Here is a 20369-nt window from a genome sequence, read left to right on the forward strand (position 1 = left end):
AATCTAATTAGTTCCATTATATATCTTATCTCGTTATAAATGACTACAAAATCTAACATAATTTTTACTATTTTTCACTACTGCTTAGTGTAAATTAAATTTACTTAAGAATTATGATCTTTGGTACTCATAGATTCTAAGTTAAGTCCTTCCACACCACATCACCTCCACCACTGCAATTAACTTTGAGAAAAATTAAATATCTTTTCACTATTTTTTTCATGTTATTAAACAACATATAAAATATTTTTATACTGACTCAAAAATTAGACAGCATCAACAATATAAAAATTTCTAACCATTAAAACATCTTAACAGAGATGAGATTTAAAAAAAAAAATTATATTATGTTAAAAATTGACGGCTTAGACAAAGAGGCAAAATAGAAAAACAAGTAGAGCTCCTCCAATTTTGCTTCTTTTTTTTTGTGTGGTTACTTTTCCCATGTTTTGCTTAGTGTAAAATACGTGAAGCGTTTTTTACTTAACAATGATGATTCTAAGCTATGCTCTCCTTCCACACCAGATAACTCTACATTATGAGTAACTTTGAGAAAAAAAAAAGAAAGAAATAAACTATTTTTTTCATTTTATTAAATTATATATAAAATGTTTTATACATACTCAAATACTAAATAGAATTAATTGTGTAATAATGCATTAAACTCCAAGATATCTCAACAAAAATGATAACTAAATTTTTAATATTTGTCATGACATCAGAGGGAAATTCTGAAACAAATGTCTTATCCTAAAACCTTCCACAGTCCTTTCCAGCCTACTTGTCTCTTTCTTTTTTTTATGCTTTGCTTTACCTCACCGTCTGAGAGGCTCTATTCCTCACACCGAGGGATATATTAAACTAAAGAAAAGAAAGCAAGTGGTGAAGCTTTGACGGACTTCTTTTTCTTCTTGGTTTCATCATTTTTTTTTTGACCCAATTATATTATTTTTTTAAATAATTTAAAAATAATATAATTTGGTCTAAAACTTAATATTTTTTTATAAAACTTTTAAAAAATACACTGTCACCCAGTACCGATTTCCGTGTGAAAGCGTATAATAATTCCCATGCTCACAACCGGCAAACCTTCATCCTCTCCCTCCTTCAAACAAGCTAACCTTAAATTATGGCAAAGTTTTCCCAAGACCACATCTGAACCACAAAGACAAGACCATAGAACTGTGTGCAACTTGCAAGTTGCAACTGGAGCAAACAACCAAAGTTCAACCAAGACATTTGATTAATGAAATCAATCTTGTCCCAAAGATGTTGTTTACATGGAAATTAATAGTGCAAAGGAAAAGAGGAATCAAAGAAGATATCACATGCAATGATAAAAAGGTGAAGGAAGAAGGTGGAAGGGGGAATATATCCACAGGAGAACAAGCAGAAAGAGTGGAGGATGTTGGAACTGCCACTGAGTGAACCCCACACCACACCATCCTCTTGAAATTTGTGAACAATTTGATGACCCATCATTGTGAACAAAAAAAATAAAAAAAAATAAGTTTGGAGATCATCCAACTTTGGTTTTTATTACTTTTCCCAGCAATTTTACTTAACACTCCTGATTAGTCGAAAGTATAAAATTAAGATTGACTTATAAGGATCTGATGAACGTATTATTATCTACACCAAGTTATTTTAATAAAAAAAAATGAACTAATTTTTTTTATTTTATTAAATTATATATAAAATATTTTTAATAAATATTTAATGATAAATAAATTGTGTATTAACCACCATAATATCCCAATAAAATTTTGTTTTTGTCATGATGTTTGAGGTGATGCTCTTTTTGTTCTCTTCACAACACTACTGCACAGTCCTCGCCAGCCTACTTGTCTCTCACTGCTTTGCCGTGCTTTTCTTTGCTTTGCTTTGCTTTGCTTTGCCTCACGGGAGGTTCCATTCTTCACATCAAGTTTAGCTCAGCAGGGTTGTGAGTTCTTCTTCGTCTTCTTGCTTTCCATATGTATTAAGAGGCCAACCAAGAACTGCCTTCAGCTGGGCTGCTCCCATTCTGTACTGTGAGTTCTGCCTCTCCCTCTTGTGTCTTCTCTGGATCATTGTGGTAGAGCTGAGACATGATGGACAAGGAGATGAAAGGAGGGTCCGGGATGCTCATTCTTCTACTCATCTTATCGAGTGGGTTTAGCTCAGCTTCAGCTGCTTCACCAGCAAGTTGGTGTTCTTCTTGGTCTATTGTTTGGTCTTGGTTTGCCTGTTTATACTGCATTGCCAACTCATTCTTTCGTGTTGTGGTGCTGGCAGAGATCGTCGGTGTAGCTGTCTCCGATGCTGCCTATAATGCTGCCTCTGCCCTCTTGAAGAGGTTCTGGTCTCTGAAATCTACTACGAAGACTGGTATAACCTCTTCAACCTTGATTCCTTTTGTTTCCCTCAATATATGGCTGATTCGATTCGCTTGCATTTACTGCAGCAGTCTCTGGGCACCGCCCACTGATGAAATTCGAGAGTGGGTACACTGTGCAGACGGTGTTCGACGGTAGTAAACTCGGGATCGAACCCTACTCGGTCGAGATGACGCAGAGTGGCGAGCTGCTGCTTCTTGATTCCGTCAACAGCAATTTGTACCGGATTCCGCTTCCTTTGTCGAGATGTGAGCTGTTTTCTTTGCCTCATTTACTGGGAACTGACATACTTTCTTAGCGGTTGAAATGTCTGCCCGATGAACTTTTTGAGTGTCCTTTGCATTTCGTATTGAGTTGATTGCAGCAGCCTGGAATTTAAGCAGTAATATTACCATCAATTGGGGTTTCATAACCACATTGGATCATTCTTCCATGAGACAAGTTTTCATGTGGTTTTCTTGAGATGTTGAATGAACTGCAACATAGTGGATGTATCTGACTTTTTTGAGTTTATTATTTTTGCAGTTTTCAAAATGTTTGATTGATGTGCATTCCAGTCTTTTGTGGATCTAATTTATTGTTCAGTGGACTAAGTGGCCCATGCTGCTTCACAGTCAACGTTTTGTTTGCTTTATTCTAGCTAGGTTTGTTCTTAGGATATCAACATCCTTTTATAAATTTAGATGGTTACATCTCTTATTTTGTTAAATTTCTTGGGTGATAGATAGGTTATCTATGATTCTTAATTCTTAATTTATATTGTTAGTATGATTCGACTTTCGTCATTTATAGGTGCTAATCTAATACCAACTTTTGGAATATCCTTTTACATCATGAGTATTAAAACAAAAGATATTTAAGTTCGGTTTGACCTATCAATCTGATGATCGCTAGCAGCAGTTTCACCCTATTAAGCTACAATTTTCTGAATATGATGCTAATATTCATTTGAACTTGCTGTTCCATCCCAAGTGCTTATAGATTACATGTTAAAATTTTGATGGTGAAAAGAATTTAATCTTCTTTTCCTTTTTTGTTTTTGTTTGGCTGCTTATACATGTCCTGAGTTCCTAAGATGATCCTCGTCATACATTACGTTGACAAATGCAGATAGCAGACCTAAGCTTATTGCTGGTTCTCCAGAAGGTTATGTTGGTCATATTGATGGAAGACCATGTGAAGCAAGAATGAACCATCCAAAGGGCTTTACTGTTGACGAAAGGGGAAATATATATGTCGCGGACACAATGAACATGGCAATCAGGAAAATTAGTGATGCAGGTAAGAGAAAAGGCATAAATTACAATCGATAGAAGCATAATAAATTTTATGGGTTAGGGTAGAATTTTGAAAGCTCATTGTAGATTTGATGGAAAATTTCTCTTGACAAACTAACATATATAGTACATCAGAATTCATCTGATTTCATATAATGTGTCAACTAGAAATGCATTGATCTTGATTAGTGATAGTACTCCTGACTTCATGATTCCATGAACCATCTCACTAATGGAGTAATATTATGTTGTCTGTCAATACTATTTGTCAGTTGTAAGATATATCTCATCCTGATAGGAGCAAAGAATGAAATAGTAAAGAGGGAGAATGATTTCAGATGAAACCAAAATAGCTAGTGATGTAGTGGCTAATGTAGGAAGCATGAATTTGATTATTGAAGGAAAGCAATCACATTCAGCCTTGATATTATATTCTAGATTGAAAACAAGTTTTGAGATATAATATTACGCAATTGGGCTAGTCAGATTGTTTGGCGGATTGGATCTGGTCAGATTTTAACCATGTTAAATAGTTCCAATGCTGTGAGCATAAACTGGGACCAAAAGTATATTGACATGGTTAATGATTTCCTATCATCAATTTATGAAGGGATTGGTATTCCTTGGATATTCTTTTCTTTGCTCAAGAAATTTTTGTTCAGTCATAAGAATTTCCCTTTGATACTGGATAATATTTCTGTAATCTGGATAAGTTTTTGAGGAATAGTTTTAAATAGAAGAAGATATAATGGACTTGGTTCAAACTTATTTAAAGAGAGACAAGGATTTTTTGATGTTGGGAGTTGTTTTATGTAGGAAGCAAAATAAAAGTAGATTTGGAGAAGCAAAACAATGTTGCTGGATCAGCTTGTTAGTGTTTTCATTTAGGATAAGGAACTATAATATACAACTAGAATATGGTTTGTCAGAAATTTTTTGTGAAAAGAGCTTGAATCTAGCGTAAGGTTAAATAGTATACTTTTTATTTCGTTATAACGGTAATATATCAATACTTTCCCATTCTTGTTAATTAAAATTAAGGAGCTGTACTGAGAGGTTGTCTATTCTTCTCAGAGCAAACTATTATACTTGTGGATGTGTTCATGCAACAAGCACTACAGAGGCATCCCCAAGTTGATATTCTTTGTCTATGAATTTGTATTTGTGCAGGGGTCACAACAATTGCAGGGGGAAAATGGAGCAGAGGAGGGCATTTGGATGGGCCTAGTGAAGATGCAAAGTTTTCTAATGATTTTGAAGTCATTTACATTGCTAGTAGCTGCTCTCTTCTAGTTGTAGACAGGGGAAATCAGGCAATCAGGGAGATTCAGCTTAACTTTGATGATTGTGCACACCAATATGAAACTGGTTTCCCTCTGGGTTTGTCTTGTGATTTTACCATCAGCCAACAATTTTGATTCTAATTTCTGTTAAAATAGAGAAGTATCAGTGTCTTAGAATCAACAACGTCAAGATCTTGATACCTTGATATATGGCTTATAGGTTCTCTGCTTTGACATTTTCTGAAATATACTAATTCTTGTCTTATATGCCAATATAGGAACTGCTGTGCTACTTGCTGCTGGATTCTTCGGTTACATGCTTGCTTTACTCCAGAGGCGGTTGGGAACAATGGTCTCTAACCAAAATGTGAGTGGTTCCACATAATAGACATGTTTTACTAAATCGATCATTTCCTTAGGCTACTTTTTAGCAAATACTCTTGATCATTTACAAATGCTCAATCTATTGAAATTAATGTAGCTTCTATTGCACATCACACTTGAGTCTGATTGATTGAAACTTACTTATTAGCGGAAAATGAGGGTGTCATAAATATGAAAATATTTCATCTTGATCTGAAAGTTTGTTTACAGTTGCCACTATTATGCAGTCTGTGATTTATTAAGCTTCAGAATTCCTAGAAAGTTGCTTTATATGTGGCCATGGTGAGCAGCTGTGCTTGTAATTTGTAAGAATGACCATGCAGGGTGGTGCGAGTGGTTTATAACAGCTTAAAAGCAGTACTAGAGTGCTAGTGTGTGGGCGCATTAAGGTTCACAGTGCTGTAGGTGAAAGACAGTTAGTGTTAAGAGGTGTGTGAGACAGTTTGTTCTACATGGAGAGAGCAAGACAAGGTAAGTGAGAGAGGAAGGCAAGCAAGGGAAATTTTTCTGTATAATCTTGATTTAACTTACAGCAGAAATTTTAATAGAGTAGTTGGTCTAAACTAACCATGTTAAAAGTTTGTGTAGTTTAGCAATTCCTCATCCGAAGCATGGAAAAACTTTATCCGATTAGATTTTTTCTCCCTTCTTTTAAAGCCTAATCTTGTGCTCCTATCTCATAATAAAAAAAAAGGTGAAAGCATTATATATGATCAGATTAGTTAGCAAAAAGCATAAAAAGAAAAAATAAAATAAAACGATGCAAATATTTTGATTGAACGTCAACAGCTAAAGATGATAAGACTGTAGTAATTGTAATTAACACCTAGAAAGAAATACATTTTTTGATACTTTAGTTCATACATTATTTAAGATGGATTAAATTTTATATCTTTTGCACTAGATTAGTACTTTATAAAATTTTATATTAATATTTAGATAAATGAAAACTACATATTATAAAATTCTAAATAATACTTTTTTTATCCCTCTAAAAATATCAGTTGCTGACTTCACCCCTTGTCAATGCTTATCTGATTTCTTTTAGAAACTTAATTAGTAAGGTTCAATTTGCATATCTTGCAGCTGTTCAAGTAGTCTCCCTTGGCATTTTTTATTTTTATTTTTTAAATATGTTCTTCTTCGAAAAATTTACTACTCCATAAATTTTCATAATCTGATTCCTTTGTCCATTAAACATTTTGAACTTTGTTTAGAATCTAAACTTTAGATAGGCTCCTAAAGAATAGATTTTTTTGTGTCAATACAGATTTCTTGATGACAATGCTTATTGTATGGTCTCTCTATCTGATTTATAGTGAATTAAAATACGTTGAGAACGTCACAACTTTATATTGCATCCTGAACTGAAACAAATTTCAGTAAGTTGTGTTCAATTAAAAGAAATCTAGGAATTTAGAAAAAGAAGTACTAAGGAAATCATGCTTATTGTACCCGAAGAATTTGGTTGTCTTTTTTTAACTGAGGTGCAAGGATTTTGTATAGGAACATCAAACTCTCACAAAAGCAAGCATGTCTCCGTACCAGAAACCAATTAAACCATCTATAAGATCACCACTTATCCCTACTGGAGATGAAGCAGTGCACATGGACGAAGAAGGTCTCTTCGGCTTAATTGGTAAACTTTTGTTGGCAATAGCAGAAATCTTCGGTGCAATGTTCCCATTCTTCAGAAAGAGGTCAAAGACTAAATATCATCATCATCATCAGCAGCAGCAGCAGAGGGCAAACACTTGGTCAGTGCCAGAGAGCTTAGCAATCCCACATGATGAGATTCCCACACCTCGCAAGACTTATGCATTCATGTCAAAAGAACCAGAGAAGATCCACCACATCCGGCATGCACCACCTTATCTGATGCCACAGCAGCAGAAACAGCAAGTACATCAACAGCATCACCTTCAATGGAACCGGCAGTTCTCATCGGGCACTGAGACTTATTATGAGCAGAGCTGCGAAATGATGACTAATGAGATTGTTTTTGGAGCAGTTCAGGAGTCAGATAGCAAGCGGAGGGCAGTGGAGATGAAGGCTGTGAATTATGGGGATCCCATGTTTGAGCAATACGGTGTGCGCTACCGAAATCATTACATCAGTTATGGTGACTACTAAATGGTCACTGCAATTTTTTTTTTTACCCTTGTCTTCCATGAAAAATTCACTTTTAGTTTATATATATGGTCTCTTCCCTTTTACATGTCTATAAATGAGGAAGGACCAAGAAATACAGCACCACTTGTCGAAATTTCAAAGAAGTTTCTTCCTTAGTTTTGTAAGAGAAATCTAATTTCTCAAATTGGTTTTGTAAATTTGTAGTTCAGTGCTCTTGTTGCTTCATCTATTTCACATAGCCTTATCTTTCCAACTCTCTGAAGGCCTGATTCTTAAAACAAGGATGCCAAACAAATTGGCAATGCAATTTGACTGAGTTTGTTCTTCCCCAAATGTCCTTACCTGATCCTAAACTGCATCTAGCTATTGGAAAACTCAAATAATATCTATACTCAAAATGACTGTTTAGCGGTGGGAATTTTGTACGAATGATTCTGCGGATATTAAAGTTGCAAATTCTCAAAATTGGACAGAACTGATACAAACTTGTAACTAGTATAAACTGGAAAAATCTATCCACTTTTGACTACAACAAATCTAAAATTACAAAAGCATTGTGAGCTATTTATCTCATTTAGCCTGAGGTATGTTAAGCTGAAATGTTGTCTGCCAAAGTCAACTTCAAACCAATCCATACAATTAGAAAATCCAAGAACTAAATGCATCAGGGCATTTAGTTCTAACTGATACAGCTGTAGATCTTGAATAGATATGACATGCTTTTGCAAGTGCAACAAGGGAAACTATTCAGATTCCCAAATGGTTTTCCAATAACTTACTGAAACAATCTCTTATAACCTTGAATTAGTCGTCCATAGGTGAGATTAGTATTTGTGGATAGAGGCAAATTTTATTATAAATTACAAGTAGTGAGATTTAATTGGTAAAAATCTAATAGTTGATAGATTGAAAAATATTCAACCACTAAATAGATGTGAGAGAAATTATTTTGATTTGAGCCATACAAATCTTGCTTAGTCCGATTTCATTATGTTAGGTGTTTGATGAAGATCTTTTTTAAATTGTTCCTTATCGACATTGATATATGTCAAATACACTCAGATTAATTAGTATGAATTATAAATATATAAAAAAAATACGAAAAAAATTTGGGATGTCCTTTGCATTCTTATTATCATCTTAATAGCAAAATTGAGTTTCTAAAAGATATAAATGTCAGTCACCATAGTGAATTTAAAGTATAAATAAATAAAATAATCTAAAACATCCTTAATATTCTTACCATCAGAATGCTGTGGTGATGGTGTTTTCAAAGGCGACTTATGTCAATTAAAACTTTATTATCTCTATTATAATAGTCAAACGACAACGGAGATTAACTAACTATACGGAGATATATGCTCTCAGTATATACTTAAACATAAATTTTCGAGGACAAAATATTCAATAACTAATTTGTTGCGATATTATTATATATGCAATTTCGCCAAAGGAACAAATAAAAGAAAAGAGAATAACCAGTAATAGTAAATAAACATAAACAATTGGCCACAACAAATATACCATCGTTTCTTCTCAGATCCCAACCCCTCCCTCCTTTCATTGCATCCCTCGCAACCTCCCCTTCTCGTGATCCGGAATCGTGGCGGACTTCACCATGAATCCATTCTCCTCGCCGACGCGGTTGAGGTGCGCTGCCATCTCTTTTCGCCGTTCGCTTCCCTTCAACTCTCGGTCCTTCCTCCTTTCGCTTCTTGTTGTAATGCGCTCGCCTCATTCGTATCATCTTAATTTCGTCTCCTTTAATCCAACGAATGGGCGTGGCAGTCAGTTGATCGAAATACAACCCCTGTTCACGTGTCGCGGAAAATTCTTTGCGGTTGTGAAATGATTAAAGTGATTTGATGCATATGAAAGGACATGGTTAGGCCCAGCGATTAATATGGTTCAAGAGCACTCCTTTTGCATATTTATCATGTTAGGCACCAATTCAATGTAAGGAGAATGGAAAACTTTGTCACTTTCTTTTATGGTATAACTTATTCTTGCAGTTGTTGTCTCCATTAATTCTTTCTTATTTATGTTTTTCATATTATGAACAAGAAAATCGTGATCTTTGTTTTGAATTGTCAATTTAGTAATGACTTTTGGGATTAAAAATAATTTGTTCTAAGGTTTACTACACCATATGGTATAGTTCGGTATCGACTGTATTTATTTACCGATGCTTACTTACTTACCGGCATGTGGGCTAGGGTAAACCAGATTGTTCAAGTCTGGTATAAGATGTACCAGCAATAACCTTGTTTTGTCTTTTCATCCTTTTTTTTTAGACTTTATCTGAAACTCGATACGGATCGTGGTACCCTCAAATGGTATGTCGGTACAGTTCAGACCCACACTGGTCTGGGTCAGGACTAATTCAAGTCCAGTACCCAAAATTAAAATCCTTGATCCTTTTCTGATTTAATTTGTGTAGGATTGATTTTTTTCTTGCATATGCTAAAACTTGTGTTGCAGGGATATGATTCGAGCTATACGTGCTTGCAAAACTGCTGCAGAAGAGCGTGCTGTTGTGAGAAAGGAATGTGCTGCTATACGTTCTGCAATTAGTGAAAATGATCAATTTTATAGGCACCGTAATCTTGCAAAACTTATGTTTATTCACATGCTCGGTTATCCTACTCATTTTGGTCAATTGGAATGTCTCAAACTGATAGCTGCTGTTGACTTTCCTGAAAAACGAATTGGCTATTTGGGCCTTATGCTGCTTCTTGATGAAAGACAGGAAGTTCTTATGCTGGTTACAAATTCTTTGAAACAGTATCCATCAGTTCTTTCGTTATATGGTTTATTATGTGATTAATCTGTTTGATATCTCTATCACGGATTGCATTCTGCTTTTAAAAATGTTTGCCTCTGTTAAACTTGACACAGGCAGAGATCTCAATCACTCAAACCAATATATTGTAGGTCTTGCTCTTTGTGCTTTAGGGAACATATGTTCTGCAGAAATGGCAATGGACCTTGCACCTGAAGTGGAAAGGCTACTTTTAAGTAGAGACCAAACTATCAAGAAAAAGGTGCTTCCTTTCTCTCTGTTAATTTTTCTATTTAAACTGTGTGCACAACTTGATGGAATGAGTTTTTATGTGTGATTGAAAGATTTGAATGCAACTACTCAAAAGGCTTTTTTCCAGTGCTATATGGCACTGATGTGCATCTTGGATTATTGTCCTATGCTTTTTCTTCTTTGCTAAAACAAAGACATAGCCTTTCGGATTGCAATATTCCATATGAGAAAAGAATTTCTATTTTGGAAATTATAGAATCCCACAAAATCCTATTCAGGTATGTCTATAACTCTCTAAACACACTCCTAATGGTTTAAGACTCTCCCAAATTTAGATAGGACTCACAAATAAAAATACAGCTTAAATTATAATTCAAATCTTGATAAAAATCACTGCTAAAATTATGAATTAGAATACATAATAATTGCAAAATATTTATTGAGGTAAGTGTTAGAGTCTTCGAAATATCCTCTCAATATAGCGGTAAGGCTGTTACATCTTATCTTCCTTGCATCTCATATTGGTGAGAGTCTCATTCACTTGGTTTGGTCTTTTAATAATTATATATAAGAAAAATCTGTTTGAAAGGTCCTTGTGCAAAATGGTGTCTTTACAATGGATAGTGCATGATTTGGCTATTCTATAACAACTCCCCACCCGTCATACTAACAATGTTCCTGAGTTTGAAGGTTGGGGCACTATTGTTGTGGCATCACATTCTTGAATGATATTGTTGCTTCATTCATCCTCACATGTTGACAAAGGCTATGGATCTGTGAAGAAGAAAAGCATTACGAGGAGCTTCATGATGTTTTCTGTGTTACAATAATAAATTGATGGATCTGCCATGAAACCAATCTTTCAAAATTGTTGCACAAGATTTCCTTTTTGTTGCTATTACTTGTCAACTGCAGATACTGAAAGCCTGAAACAACTGATCTCATTGTTGAATAGGCATCTGATCACACTGAAACTTGAAGTATACTTACTTTACTTCTTGTATGAATAGATGAAGATGTTTTGATGGTTGTTAAGCTTAGTGTTGTAAAAAGGCACTTGGGCACTCACCTAGGTGCTCGGACAAGGCAAAATGAGGCAACGTCTGAGCACATCAAAGCACTCATGAGGCACTTTGGACTGGGTACTGCTTAAGCGAGCATCTCAGTTCTTGGTTAAAATGTCTTCCTCCTCTTAGTTTCAAGAAACCAATGGTAGCCCCAACAGTTCAGCTCACCCAACCCGATGTGCACGCCAATGCATCTTGACCAACCTCCACCCAACTCGATGCCCTGCCTGCAGAGCTGAAATCGACTTAATCTGAGCCCATTCCAAAACCCACCCTAGCATGTGGTTGGGTTTGTTGCGCCCATGAATCTGATGCCCTGCCTATGTGTTTGATCCAACAAAGCCCACACATGCATTCATGAACACGATGTGCTGCTTGTGAGCCTGAGCCCATCGAACCAATGTGGTTCTGTTAGGTCCAACTTAAACCCACTCACCCACTTAATATTCCACTCCTTCCCGCTTGTGATCCCCTTTTGCCTAGGCTGCTGATTGACCATCATGACCGATCTCTCATCGTCACTAGTCCATTGCTGAAAATTGACTGATTTTTCTCTCTAAAATGATTGGTAGTAAGAAAACCTATATGATTGTATACGGCTACTATATGCTACATGAAAACATGAAATCATGTATAGGGACCTTATAATTTTTGATGTTGATGATAAGTTCCTTGGACAATTACCAAGATTGTACATGCATACCAAGTTGGTCTTGTCTTTCTTATTCTCAATATAACTCTAATTCATGATGCACCAACATCTGATGTTGATGCAGACCTTGATGATTATTAGAGCTCTTGGATTCTTGGACTGGCAGATGTTTAAATTACTTTTGTTTTGTCATTTATATATGAACAAATTTGTATTATCATTTTGTCAATTGAGTGGTCTATATATGGTTAGATACATGTATTTTGATGTTTTAGTGGTAATCATTTGCATATATAATGACACAAGTCATATTTAATTGAAGTTCTTCTTTCTAGTGATCTTTATCCTTATTTTTTTATAATTTTTGTAAGGTAAGCACCTTGCTTTGCTTGGGTGAGCACCCAAACAAGCATCTAGCATCTCCTGTAATATTAGGACAATCAAAGTTATAAGTTAAGTTATGGTTGATCATGTTCTGATTCTTTCACCTGTAATATTAGACTGATAAGCCATAGCATTTCTGCTTGTTTATTTATCATGTGTATATCTCATGGTATTGCATATAAGTTTATTGAGCATGTATATATATCAAGCATCATTTTTTTCCTGGCATTCCATCTTAATAATCTTATCTGGTCACATGACCTTGGTGACCAGACCTTTGGCATGCTTGAATTAAGTATGGTAGATGTAGAATATGGATTAAGCTAAAATATTTACTGCAAGTTTTATAGGATTCTAACTTACTCTGGTATTTTGTAGATTTTTTGGGTAAAATTGAATTTTCATGGTTGATCTTGACTATATCATGTCATTTATTTTACTTTGAAACTATCTTCATTGCTAATGTTTTGTTGTATCTTTGTAAATTTAACTATGCTGAATGCTGATAGTCAAGTTGTCAAATGAGACTGGATTTTTTGCATCTTTTAGGAGAGCATTCTATTTGATTGAACACTTGGTTATTTTGCATTATGAGAATTGTTTTTGGGATATCTTTTTTCTCTTCATGTATTTTTTCTCTTCATGTTATGCAGTTTGATTTTGATGATCTTATGTTTGTGATGGGACCAAGGAAATCATCAATTTCATATAAATAGTATGTAGTGCTACAGTGTAAAACATTTTGCACCATTGTACCATGCCACAAGGTAAACATGCTTTAAAGTCATATACCATTCATGCTATTTGGCGTGTTTTAGTGCAGTGATACTTGGTTTATCTAACATGTTCTTGTGATATCATGTTTTTGAAGTCATTTGCTCCATCCCTGTAGCCTTTCTTTGCTATTTTCTATCCGGTTATTATTACTTGCATTGATGTGACATGGCATGAATGACAATAACCTCACCAACTTCTGCGGCCCATCATTTAATACATCTAAACTTGCACGACTATGAGACCTGCCCGCATCAGTCAAGCTAATTGCCTCTGAGCTTTCTGCTTGTGTGTTCATTGCTTTGCTGCCAGTATAAACTATCACACTGACCCTCGGGCAAATCCTGAGCCTTCTTTTTGGGCCCAATTATTTGCCACCAAGTTTAGATAAAGAAGAAATATCAGAAGCATTGATATTAAATTGTACGAAGAGTGCAAATAACCCCAATCTCTGAGTGATCTGCTGTACCTGTTTGTGATTTTCTTACAATTTATGATTATGCTTGATCTTTTCTCTTCTTATTGATAATAGAAATTTTACTCTTATACAAAACACAGAATTTGTCTCCATGTTAATGTGATAACAATAATTTTTTGTTTAGCCTGGAAGTATGTCCACCAGTTTCCCTAACTAGATATGATTATGCAAACACTTTTCTTTGGATGAGTTTAGGCTATGTACTTATAGTTGAGTTATGTGCCCAAGTGCTTATGTAGTACTTGTCCTATTTAAACAGCCTTCTTTCTTAGTTAACTGGAGGTGTTTTGTTGATTTATAGGCTGCCTTGTGCTCTATCAGGATAATAAGAAAAGTTTCGGACTTGGCTGAAAACTTAATGAGTCCAGCTGCTTCTTTGTTGAAGGAAAAGCATCATGGAGTGTTAATAGCAGGTGTTCAGCTTTGTACAGATTTATGTAAAGTCAGTGCAAGTGTCCTTGAATATTTGAGAAAGGTACTGCTTATAATGACCAAAATCTATTATTAGCTTATGGCAGTGTTAATAGCAGGTCTTTTCATCTAGTTCTTCCTCATCCTTGGTTTTGAGGTGCTCATCTGTTGCACTGTTATATTCCCTCTTAGTCAAAGTTTTGTTTATTTTTATAAATCTAACTTTTTCATTAAGGTTGCAATTAAAAATTTTCTTGCCATGGTGCACCCCATTCTGATATCCTTCTGCTGGCTTTGTTTAGATAATTTTGTTATTTTTGTAAACTTGGTTTTTACATGGGAACTTAACACATCATTACTTTACTATTTATGTCTGTAAAAACAAATGATCATGAATAGTTAGATAAATTGGGACTATATATTACTTGATATATAAAAAATTCAAGGACTTAGATTATTATTGCATGATGGGGATTAAGGGACATGAGGAGCAAGGTTCTAGGAAGGGTTCAAAATAGGCAAGGGTGTGGTGCAAAATAGGAAAGGTTCCTATTATTGTTTAGGATTATTGTGGGTAAAAAAATTAATCCAAGAATATAGGATTAGGTTAGCAACTTGGAACATAAGAATACTTTCAGGTAAGAGATTAGAATTGGTAGACATTGATCATAAGAAGAATAAATATTATTTGCTTACAAGAGACTAAAGGGGTAGGAAAAACATTTAGAGATTGATAGTATTAGATTTAAAATTTAGTATATCAAACAAGTTAACATAAAACTATTGTAGGAATTATCCTTCATAGGTTATAAGGATCTTAAGAAATATGTTGTAGAAGTGAAAAGGTTTGGAGATAGAATAATAATTCTAAAATTTGTCTTAGGAGAAAAGATTTTGAATGTCATAAGTGTTTATGGCCCTCACGTTGGACTAGATTATCAAACCAAAAGAACATTTTAGAAAAACTTAGATGATATGATTCAATGAATACCTATAATGGAAAAACTTATAATTGGAGGAGATTTGAATGATGGGGTGCATAGGGTCTTTGGCTATGAGGAGAAAAATGAAGATGATGGTATGTTTTTGGATTTTTTCACTTTATATGATCTCATAATTGTAAATACTTCCAGAATAGAGATGAACATTTGATTACTGAACTTTTTTCTCACTAGAAAACTAGATAAAATTATATGTAAGAATTATAAAGTTATAGCTAGTGAAAACTTGACTAATAAACATATGTTGATAGTATTAGACATTTGTTGTAGAAAATGAAAGAAGAAAAAGGTAGTAGAAAAAATTACTAGGATTAGATGGTGAAATTTTAAAATGATAATAAAATAATGTAAGGATTTTTACAATAAGATGGAAAGGGAGGTGATTTGGAACCTAGACAAGGATAATATTAATATTATTTGGACTAATAAGATTAGGAGCTTGATCCTAGTGAAACTAAAGTTAGAGGTGTAGAAAGCAATTATTACAAAAGATAATGTTTCAAAGATTGATAAAATTATAAAAAGAACAATAAATTTAAAAATATAAAATCTAAAAAATAGACTAAGAGAGTTGTTAGTATGATAAGATATAAAGCTTACGATAATTTTTATAACAAATTAGATACTAAAGATGGAGAAAAAGATATATATCGAATTGCTAAGACTAGGGAAAGAAAGTATATGCATTTAGATAATATTAGATGAATTAAAGATGAAGATGAAAGGATACTTGTTACTGATAATGAAATTAAGGAAAGACAAAGAAAGTTATTTTTATAAATTATGTAATGAACATTCCATAAATGACTTAGTTTTAATGATAGATAATAGTAGTAGATTTAATAATCATACATTTGTCTGTAAATTAAAGCTAGTGAAGTGAAAGACGTCAAAAAAAGATGAAAATAACTAAGAGTGTGAAACCTAATAGTATTCTTGTTGAGGTAAATGGGGAATAGCTTGGTTAACTAGCTTATTTAGTAAAATTATTCGATTCAGAAAGATACCTAATGAAAGAAGAAAGAGCTTTCTAGTGCAAATTTAAAAGACTAAGTGTGATATATAATACTATTCTAATTATAGAGAAATTAAAATCATGACTTATGTTATGAAACTTTGGAAACGAATTATCAAAAATAGGATAATATTTGAAACAAATATCTCTAAAAATCAGGTTGATTTGATGCCGAGAAGATCAATAATAGAAGCTATTTATCTATTAAGATAATTAATGAAAAAATATTGAAAGAAAAAGAAAGATTTATATATGATTTTATCGATTTAGAGAAACCCTACAATATAGTTTATATAGATTTATTATGATGGGCTTTAGAAAGAAAGATGTATCAACTCAAGGTATATAATATCGTACCGTACCGATGTTTCGAGCTTGTCTCGGTATAGTACAGTATCGGTGTACCGAGCGGTACACCAAGGCTTACCGAGCAATTTCCTCTTACTGTAGCAGTGTAGCACTGCTACAGTGTATTACTGTAGCACTATAGCACGGTCCATCCGGTAGCGGGCGGTCCGCGTATCGGTATGCCGTCGGATCGGTACGTACCGCCCATACCGGGCGGTACCATTCGAAATTGCATACCATGTATCAACTACTTATTTGATGTTACTAAGGATATATATATGATAATATAGCTACTGGTGTTAGAACTTAGAACTATATAGATTCCTATTAGTATAATGGATGAACTTACAAGTTATTTGCAAGATAGCCCTTTTGGTGTATGTCATTTGTTGATAATATTATCTTAGTTGATGAGATTTTTAAATGAAACTAATTCTAAACTTAAGTTGTGGAGTTAATCCTCAGAAATTAAAGGTTTTAGATTAAGTAGGATTAATACTAGGAATAGACAAGAGAATATAGTTAAGTTGGATAGACAAGAAGTTTCTTTAAATAAAAACTTTAATATCTTAGTTTAATTATTATTCAACAAGATAGATAGGTTGATTGATAAATATATTATTTATAGATTTAAAAACTAGAGGGTTAAAATGGCGAGGGGTGTTAGGAGCAAGGTTCGTTGTACCGTACTGTACCGGCGTTTCGACCCGGGCTCGGTATGGTACGGTACCAGTGTATATTGGGTAGTTCAAAACTGATATACAAAAAAAGTTGTGTTACAGAGATGAGAACATTAAGGTAGATGTGCGGAGTTACTAGGAAAGATATGAAAAGAAATATTTTTATTTATGAATAATTAGGTATCTCTTCGAAAGAGAATAAAATGAGAAGAATCATTTAAAACGGTATGAACATATTTTAGTAGACTTACAAATGCAATAGTCAGAAGAGGTGAAATGATTATTTGAAGTGGTATGACGAGAGGTAGAGTTAGACATAAACAAACTTTAATAGAAACTATAAATAAAGATTTAAATACTCTTAACTTAACTAAATATATAATTTTTTAAAGATCTAAATTGTGAAAAATGATCTATGTTGTCGAACCCAAATAGTTAGAACTTACGATTTGTAAGAGTAAGACTCTGGAAAAGATATATGTGGTTATCAATTCTAGTACTTAACATACAAAATGATAGAATATTTGGCTATATAATTGTTAGTAAAGTTTGTTCAGGGCTTTGGCAGTTAAATTCTATACTTTGGTAAGGTGGATATCTTATCTAGTGTAGAAGCAATCTTAATAAAAGATACAATGAAGATTGCAGACCATGATTGTAGGTAATTAATCAACTAATCTGTTCTTCAATCTACCACAACCAGTAAGTGTTTTTTCTTGTTATGATATACATGTGATGATCTCTAAACATTCCATGTTCTAGATAACTATGATATTATACCTTGAGCAACTTGAGGGAACATCTCAACACAATGTACTTCTTCTATACCACTCGGAACATTACTCTCCTTAGTTCAATCAAAGTACGCCTAGCATTGCGGCTTCTATAAGATCACCATGGAGATCATCAGCCACTTCATTTTTCTCTTTAGTTTTGAGAAAGATATTCAGACCCCCTTTTAGTTGAGCTGGGGTATATCTTTCCTCCATCGTTCATTAGATAAGCTTTGATTATGTGAACCTCTCTCCTAATTTCTAGCTATTCCTAAATGGCTAAAACATCTATTACTTTACCAACGACTTCTTGGAATATTTGGGTAGAAAGAATTTTCAACATAACGGTTTCTCTCTTGATCCTATTGAAGTTCTTTGAGTGACAGTTGCCAACTTCAAAATTATTAAATGTACTAGGGAGGAATAACAAAATGCTTATGTTTTTCATTCTTTTTTTCACTTTTCTTCCTGCGCTCTCGCCTCTCTCATATGGGGGGAGGGTAATTTGCTGCAATTTTTTTATTTTATTAATGAATTTAGGTTCAATAATGTTGCCAAGGAAATTCTTAAATTATATGATTATAAAGTTCTTGACTATTATAAGTATCATGAGGGATTCACATGATGATCTATACATCTCAGTGTGAGTCAAACTCATTCATATTCTAGCAGTGATTTAAAAAATGCTAGGTGCTAAGGTCAAAAAACGCTCGAGGCGCTAGGCGCTCGCCCGAGCGAAGCGAGGTACTAAAATATAAAAATATATAATATAATTAATAAATATAATTATTTTAAATTTTAAATAAAAATATGCTATTAAATTAAGAAAATCTAAGATATAAAATCAAAATAATATATTATTAATCTAATAAATACAAATATTATTATTAATATATTGTTAACACTTAACAGTATACTATATACTATTAACAGTATACAGAAGGAGAAGAAAAAAGATGAGTGGGGTGCTGACTGAGAAAAGAGGAAGCGGCAGCGGCAGCGGGAGCGGGAGTGTAAGGAGGCAGAGGAGCGGCGAGCAGCGGGAGCGAGAGTGGCAGCAGCAGCGGCAGTGGCGAGCAGTGGGAGCGGGAGCGGCAGCGGCAACGAGCAGGGTTAGGGTTGGGCAACGACAGCTGATATCGGTGCTTTAGTTGGTTCGATTGAACCAACTAAAGCACCGTTGACCGAACTAGACCTAAAACGTTGGTTTGGTCACCTGGTTTAACCCAAGCACTCGCCCAAAGCGCCCAGTGCCTGGGCTCGGGCGAGCGCCTCTTTGAAGCGCGCCGCCTGGAAGGGCCTCGCCACGCCTCGCCCGAGCGCTTTTTTAAATCACTGTATTCTAGAAAGGTATTCCTACTTGTCATGCCAATCCATTCCTGACATGTGACCTATAATCGATACCTTATTGGCATGGGTCAAAAACATAATGTGGCCAAAAAAAAAAAAGCATCATGCTGACCAGCATTGGAGGTGCTGGCTTATGCCAGCCGGTACAAGGCTTACTGACTTGCATGCACAGCAGGATTGTGTTGTGTCAGTATGGTACTAACTTACTCCCATATCATGTTATGGGGTTGAGCAAACAAAGAGGTGGGATACTCTCACATCACCTAGCTTTTTACAGTACCCTTCCATTTTGTTTCATACTTTTGCTTCTAAAATGTGGTAGAATTTTTCACTTTCTAGAAGAAATTTTTATTTCGAATACTACAGCTTGTCACTTTAGCCAACTATTCTTTTCACCCGAATTATTTTGAACTTTCTTGGTGCTAGATTGTGGAATTTACAGTGTTTTAGAATTAGACCATCATATCTGAGACTTTGTCCTCAGGGGTTTGTTGTTTTGGATTAAGTGGATTATTGATATTGATTTTTATCTTGATGCTTTTAGAGTACAAATTTTAACCATATAGTAAACCTTTATTGAAATTCTTGATATGAAATGGTTTCCATCTTTATCATAGACCTGCATAGAGAGATTGATTCGTATATTGAAGGACATCTCAAACAGTTCATATTCGCTTGAGTATGACATTGCTGGGACTGTCGATCCTTTTCTGCATATCAGAGTCCTTAAGCTAATGCGGATATTGGGTCAGGGAGATGCTGATTCTAGTGAATATATGATTGACATTCTTGCTCAGGTGAGTTTCCTTGTATATTTTTTATTTTTTAATAATTATTGTTCTTGTGCAACTATTATGAAACAAGTAACATGCATGCTCTTGTGAGATGTACTGTATTTGTATAAAAAGTTTCTTGGCTGTAGCATGAGGCATAGTCCATGAAAACCC

At 34.4% G+C, this 20369-nt stretch overlaps 2 protein-coding genes across 9 annotated transcripts in view; both read left to right on the forward strand.

Annotated features, from left to right (window-relative positions):
* Window positions 1-1849: 1849 nt before the first annotated feature.
* Window positions 1850-7708, forward strand: LOC103999758 (uncharacterized). Of its 4 annotated transcripts, none has more exons than XM_009421594.3 (7): window positions 1850-2187; window positions 2278-2370; window positions 2447-2626; window positions 3489-3659; window positions 4826-5035; window positions 5217-5305; window positions 6829-7708. In XM_009421594.3, the coding sequence occupies exons 1-7, from the start codon at window positions 2091-2093 to the stop codon at window positions 7453-7455; spliced, it is 1467 nt and encodes a 488-aa protein (XP_009419869.2). In that variant the 5' UTR covers window positions 1850-2090; the 3' UTR covers window positions 7456-7708. The 4 variants fall into 4 exon arrangements, with proteins under 4 accessions (XP_009419869.2, XP_065026251.1, XP_018674513.2 ...); XM_065170179.1 differs by having other exon boundaries at window positions 4826-5023; XM_018818968.2 differs by having other exon boundaries at window positions 2450-2626.
* A 1262-nt stretch (window positions 7709-8970) lies between these two features.
* LOC103999759 (AP-1 complex subunit gamma-2-like) overlaps window positions 8971-20369 on the forward strand; it is a 108972-nt gene continuing 97573 nt past the window's right edge. The window contains exons 1-5 of one of the 5 annotated variants that reach the window (XM_009421598.3): window positions 8971-9105; window positions 9937-10239; window positions 10358-10499; window positions 14146-14319; window positions 20040-20219. In XM_009421598.3, the coding sequence (XP_009419873.2) occupies window positions 9074-9105; window positions 9937-10239; window positions 10358-10499; window positions 14146-14319; window positions 20040-20219 (831 nt within the window). In that variant the 5' untranslated portion in view covers window positions 8971-9073. The other 4 variants (XM_065170175.1, XM_018818966.2, XM_065170176.1 and 1 more) reach the window with 4 other exon arrangements.

Source organism: Musa acuminata, chromosome BXJ3-10 (assembly GCF_036884655.1).
Source record: "Musa acuminata AAA Group cultivar baxijiao chromosome BXJ3-10, Cavendish_Baxijiao_AAA, whole genome shotgun sequence".
NCBI classification, from domain to species: Eukaryota; Viridiplantae; Streptophyta; class Magnoliopsida; order Zingiberales; family Musaceae; genus Musa; species Musa acuminata.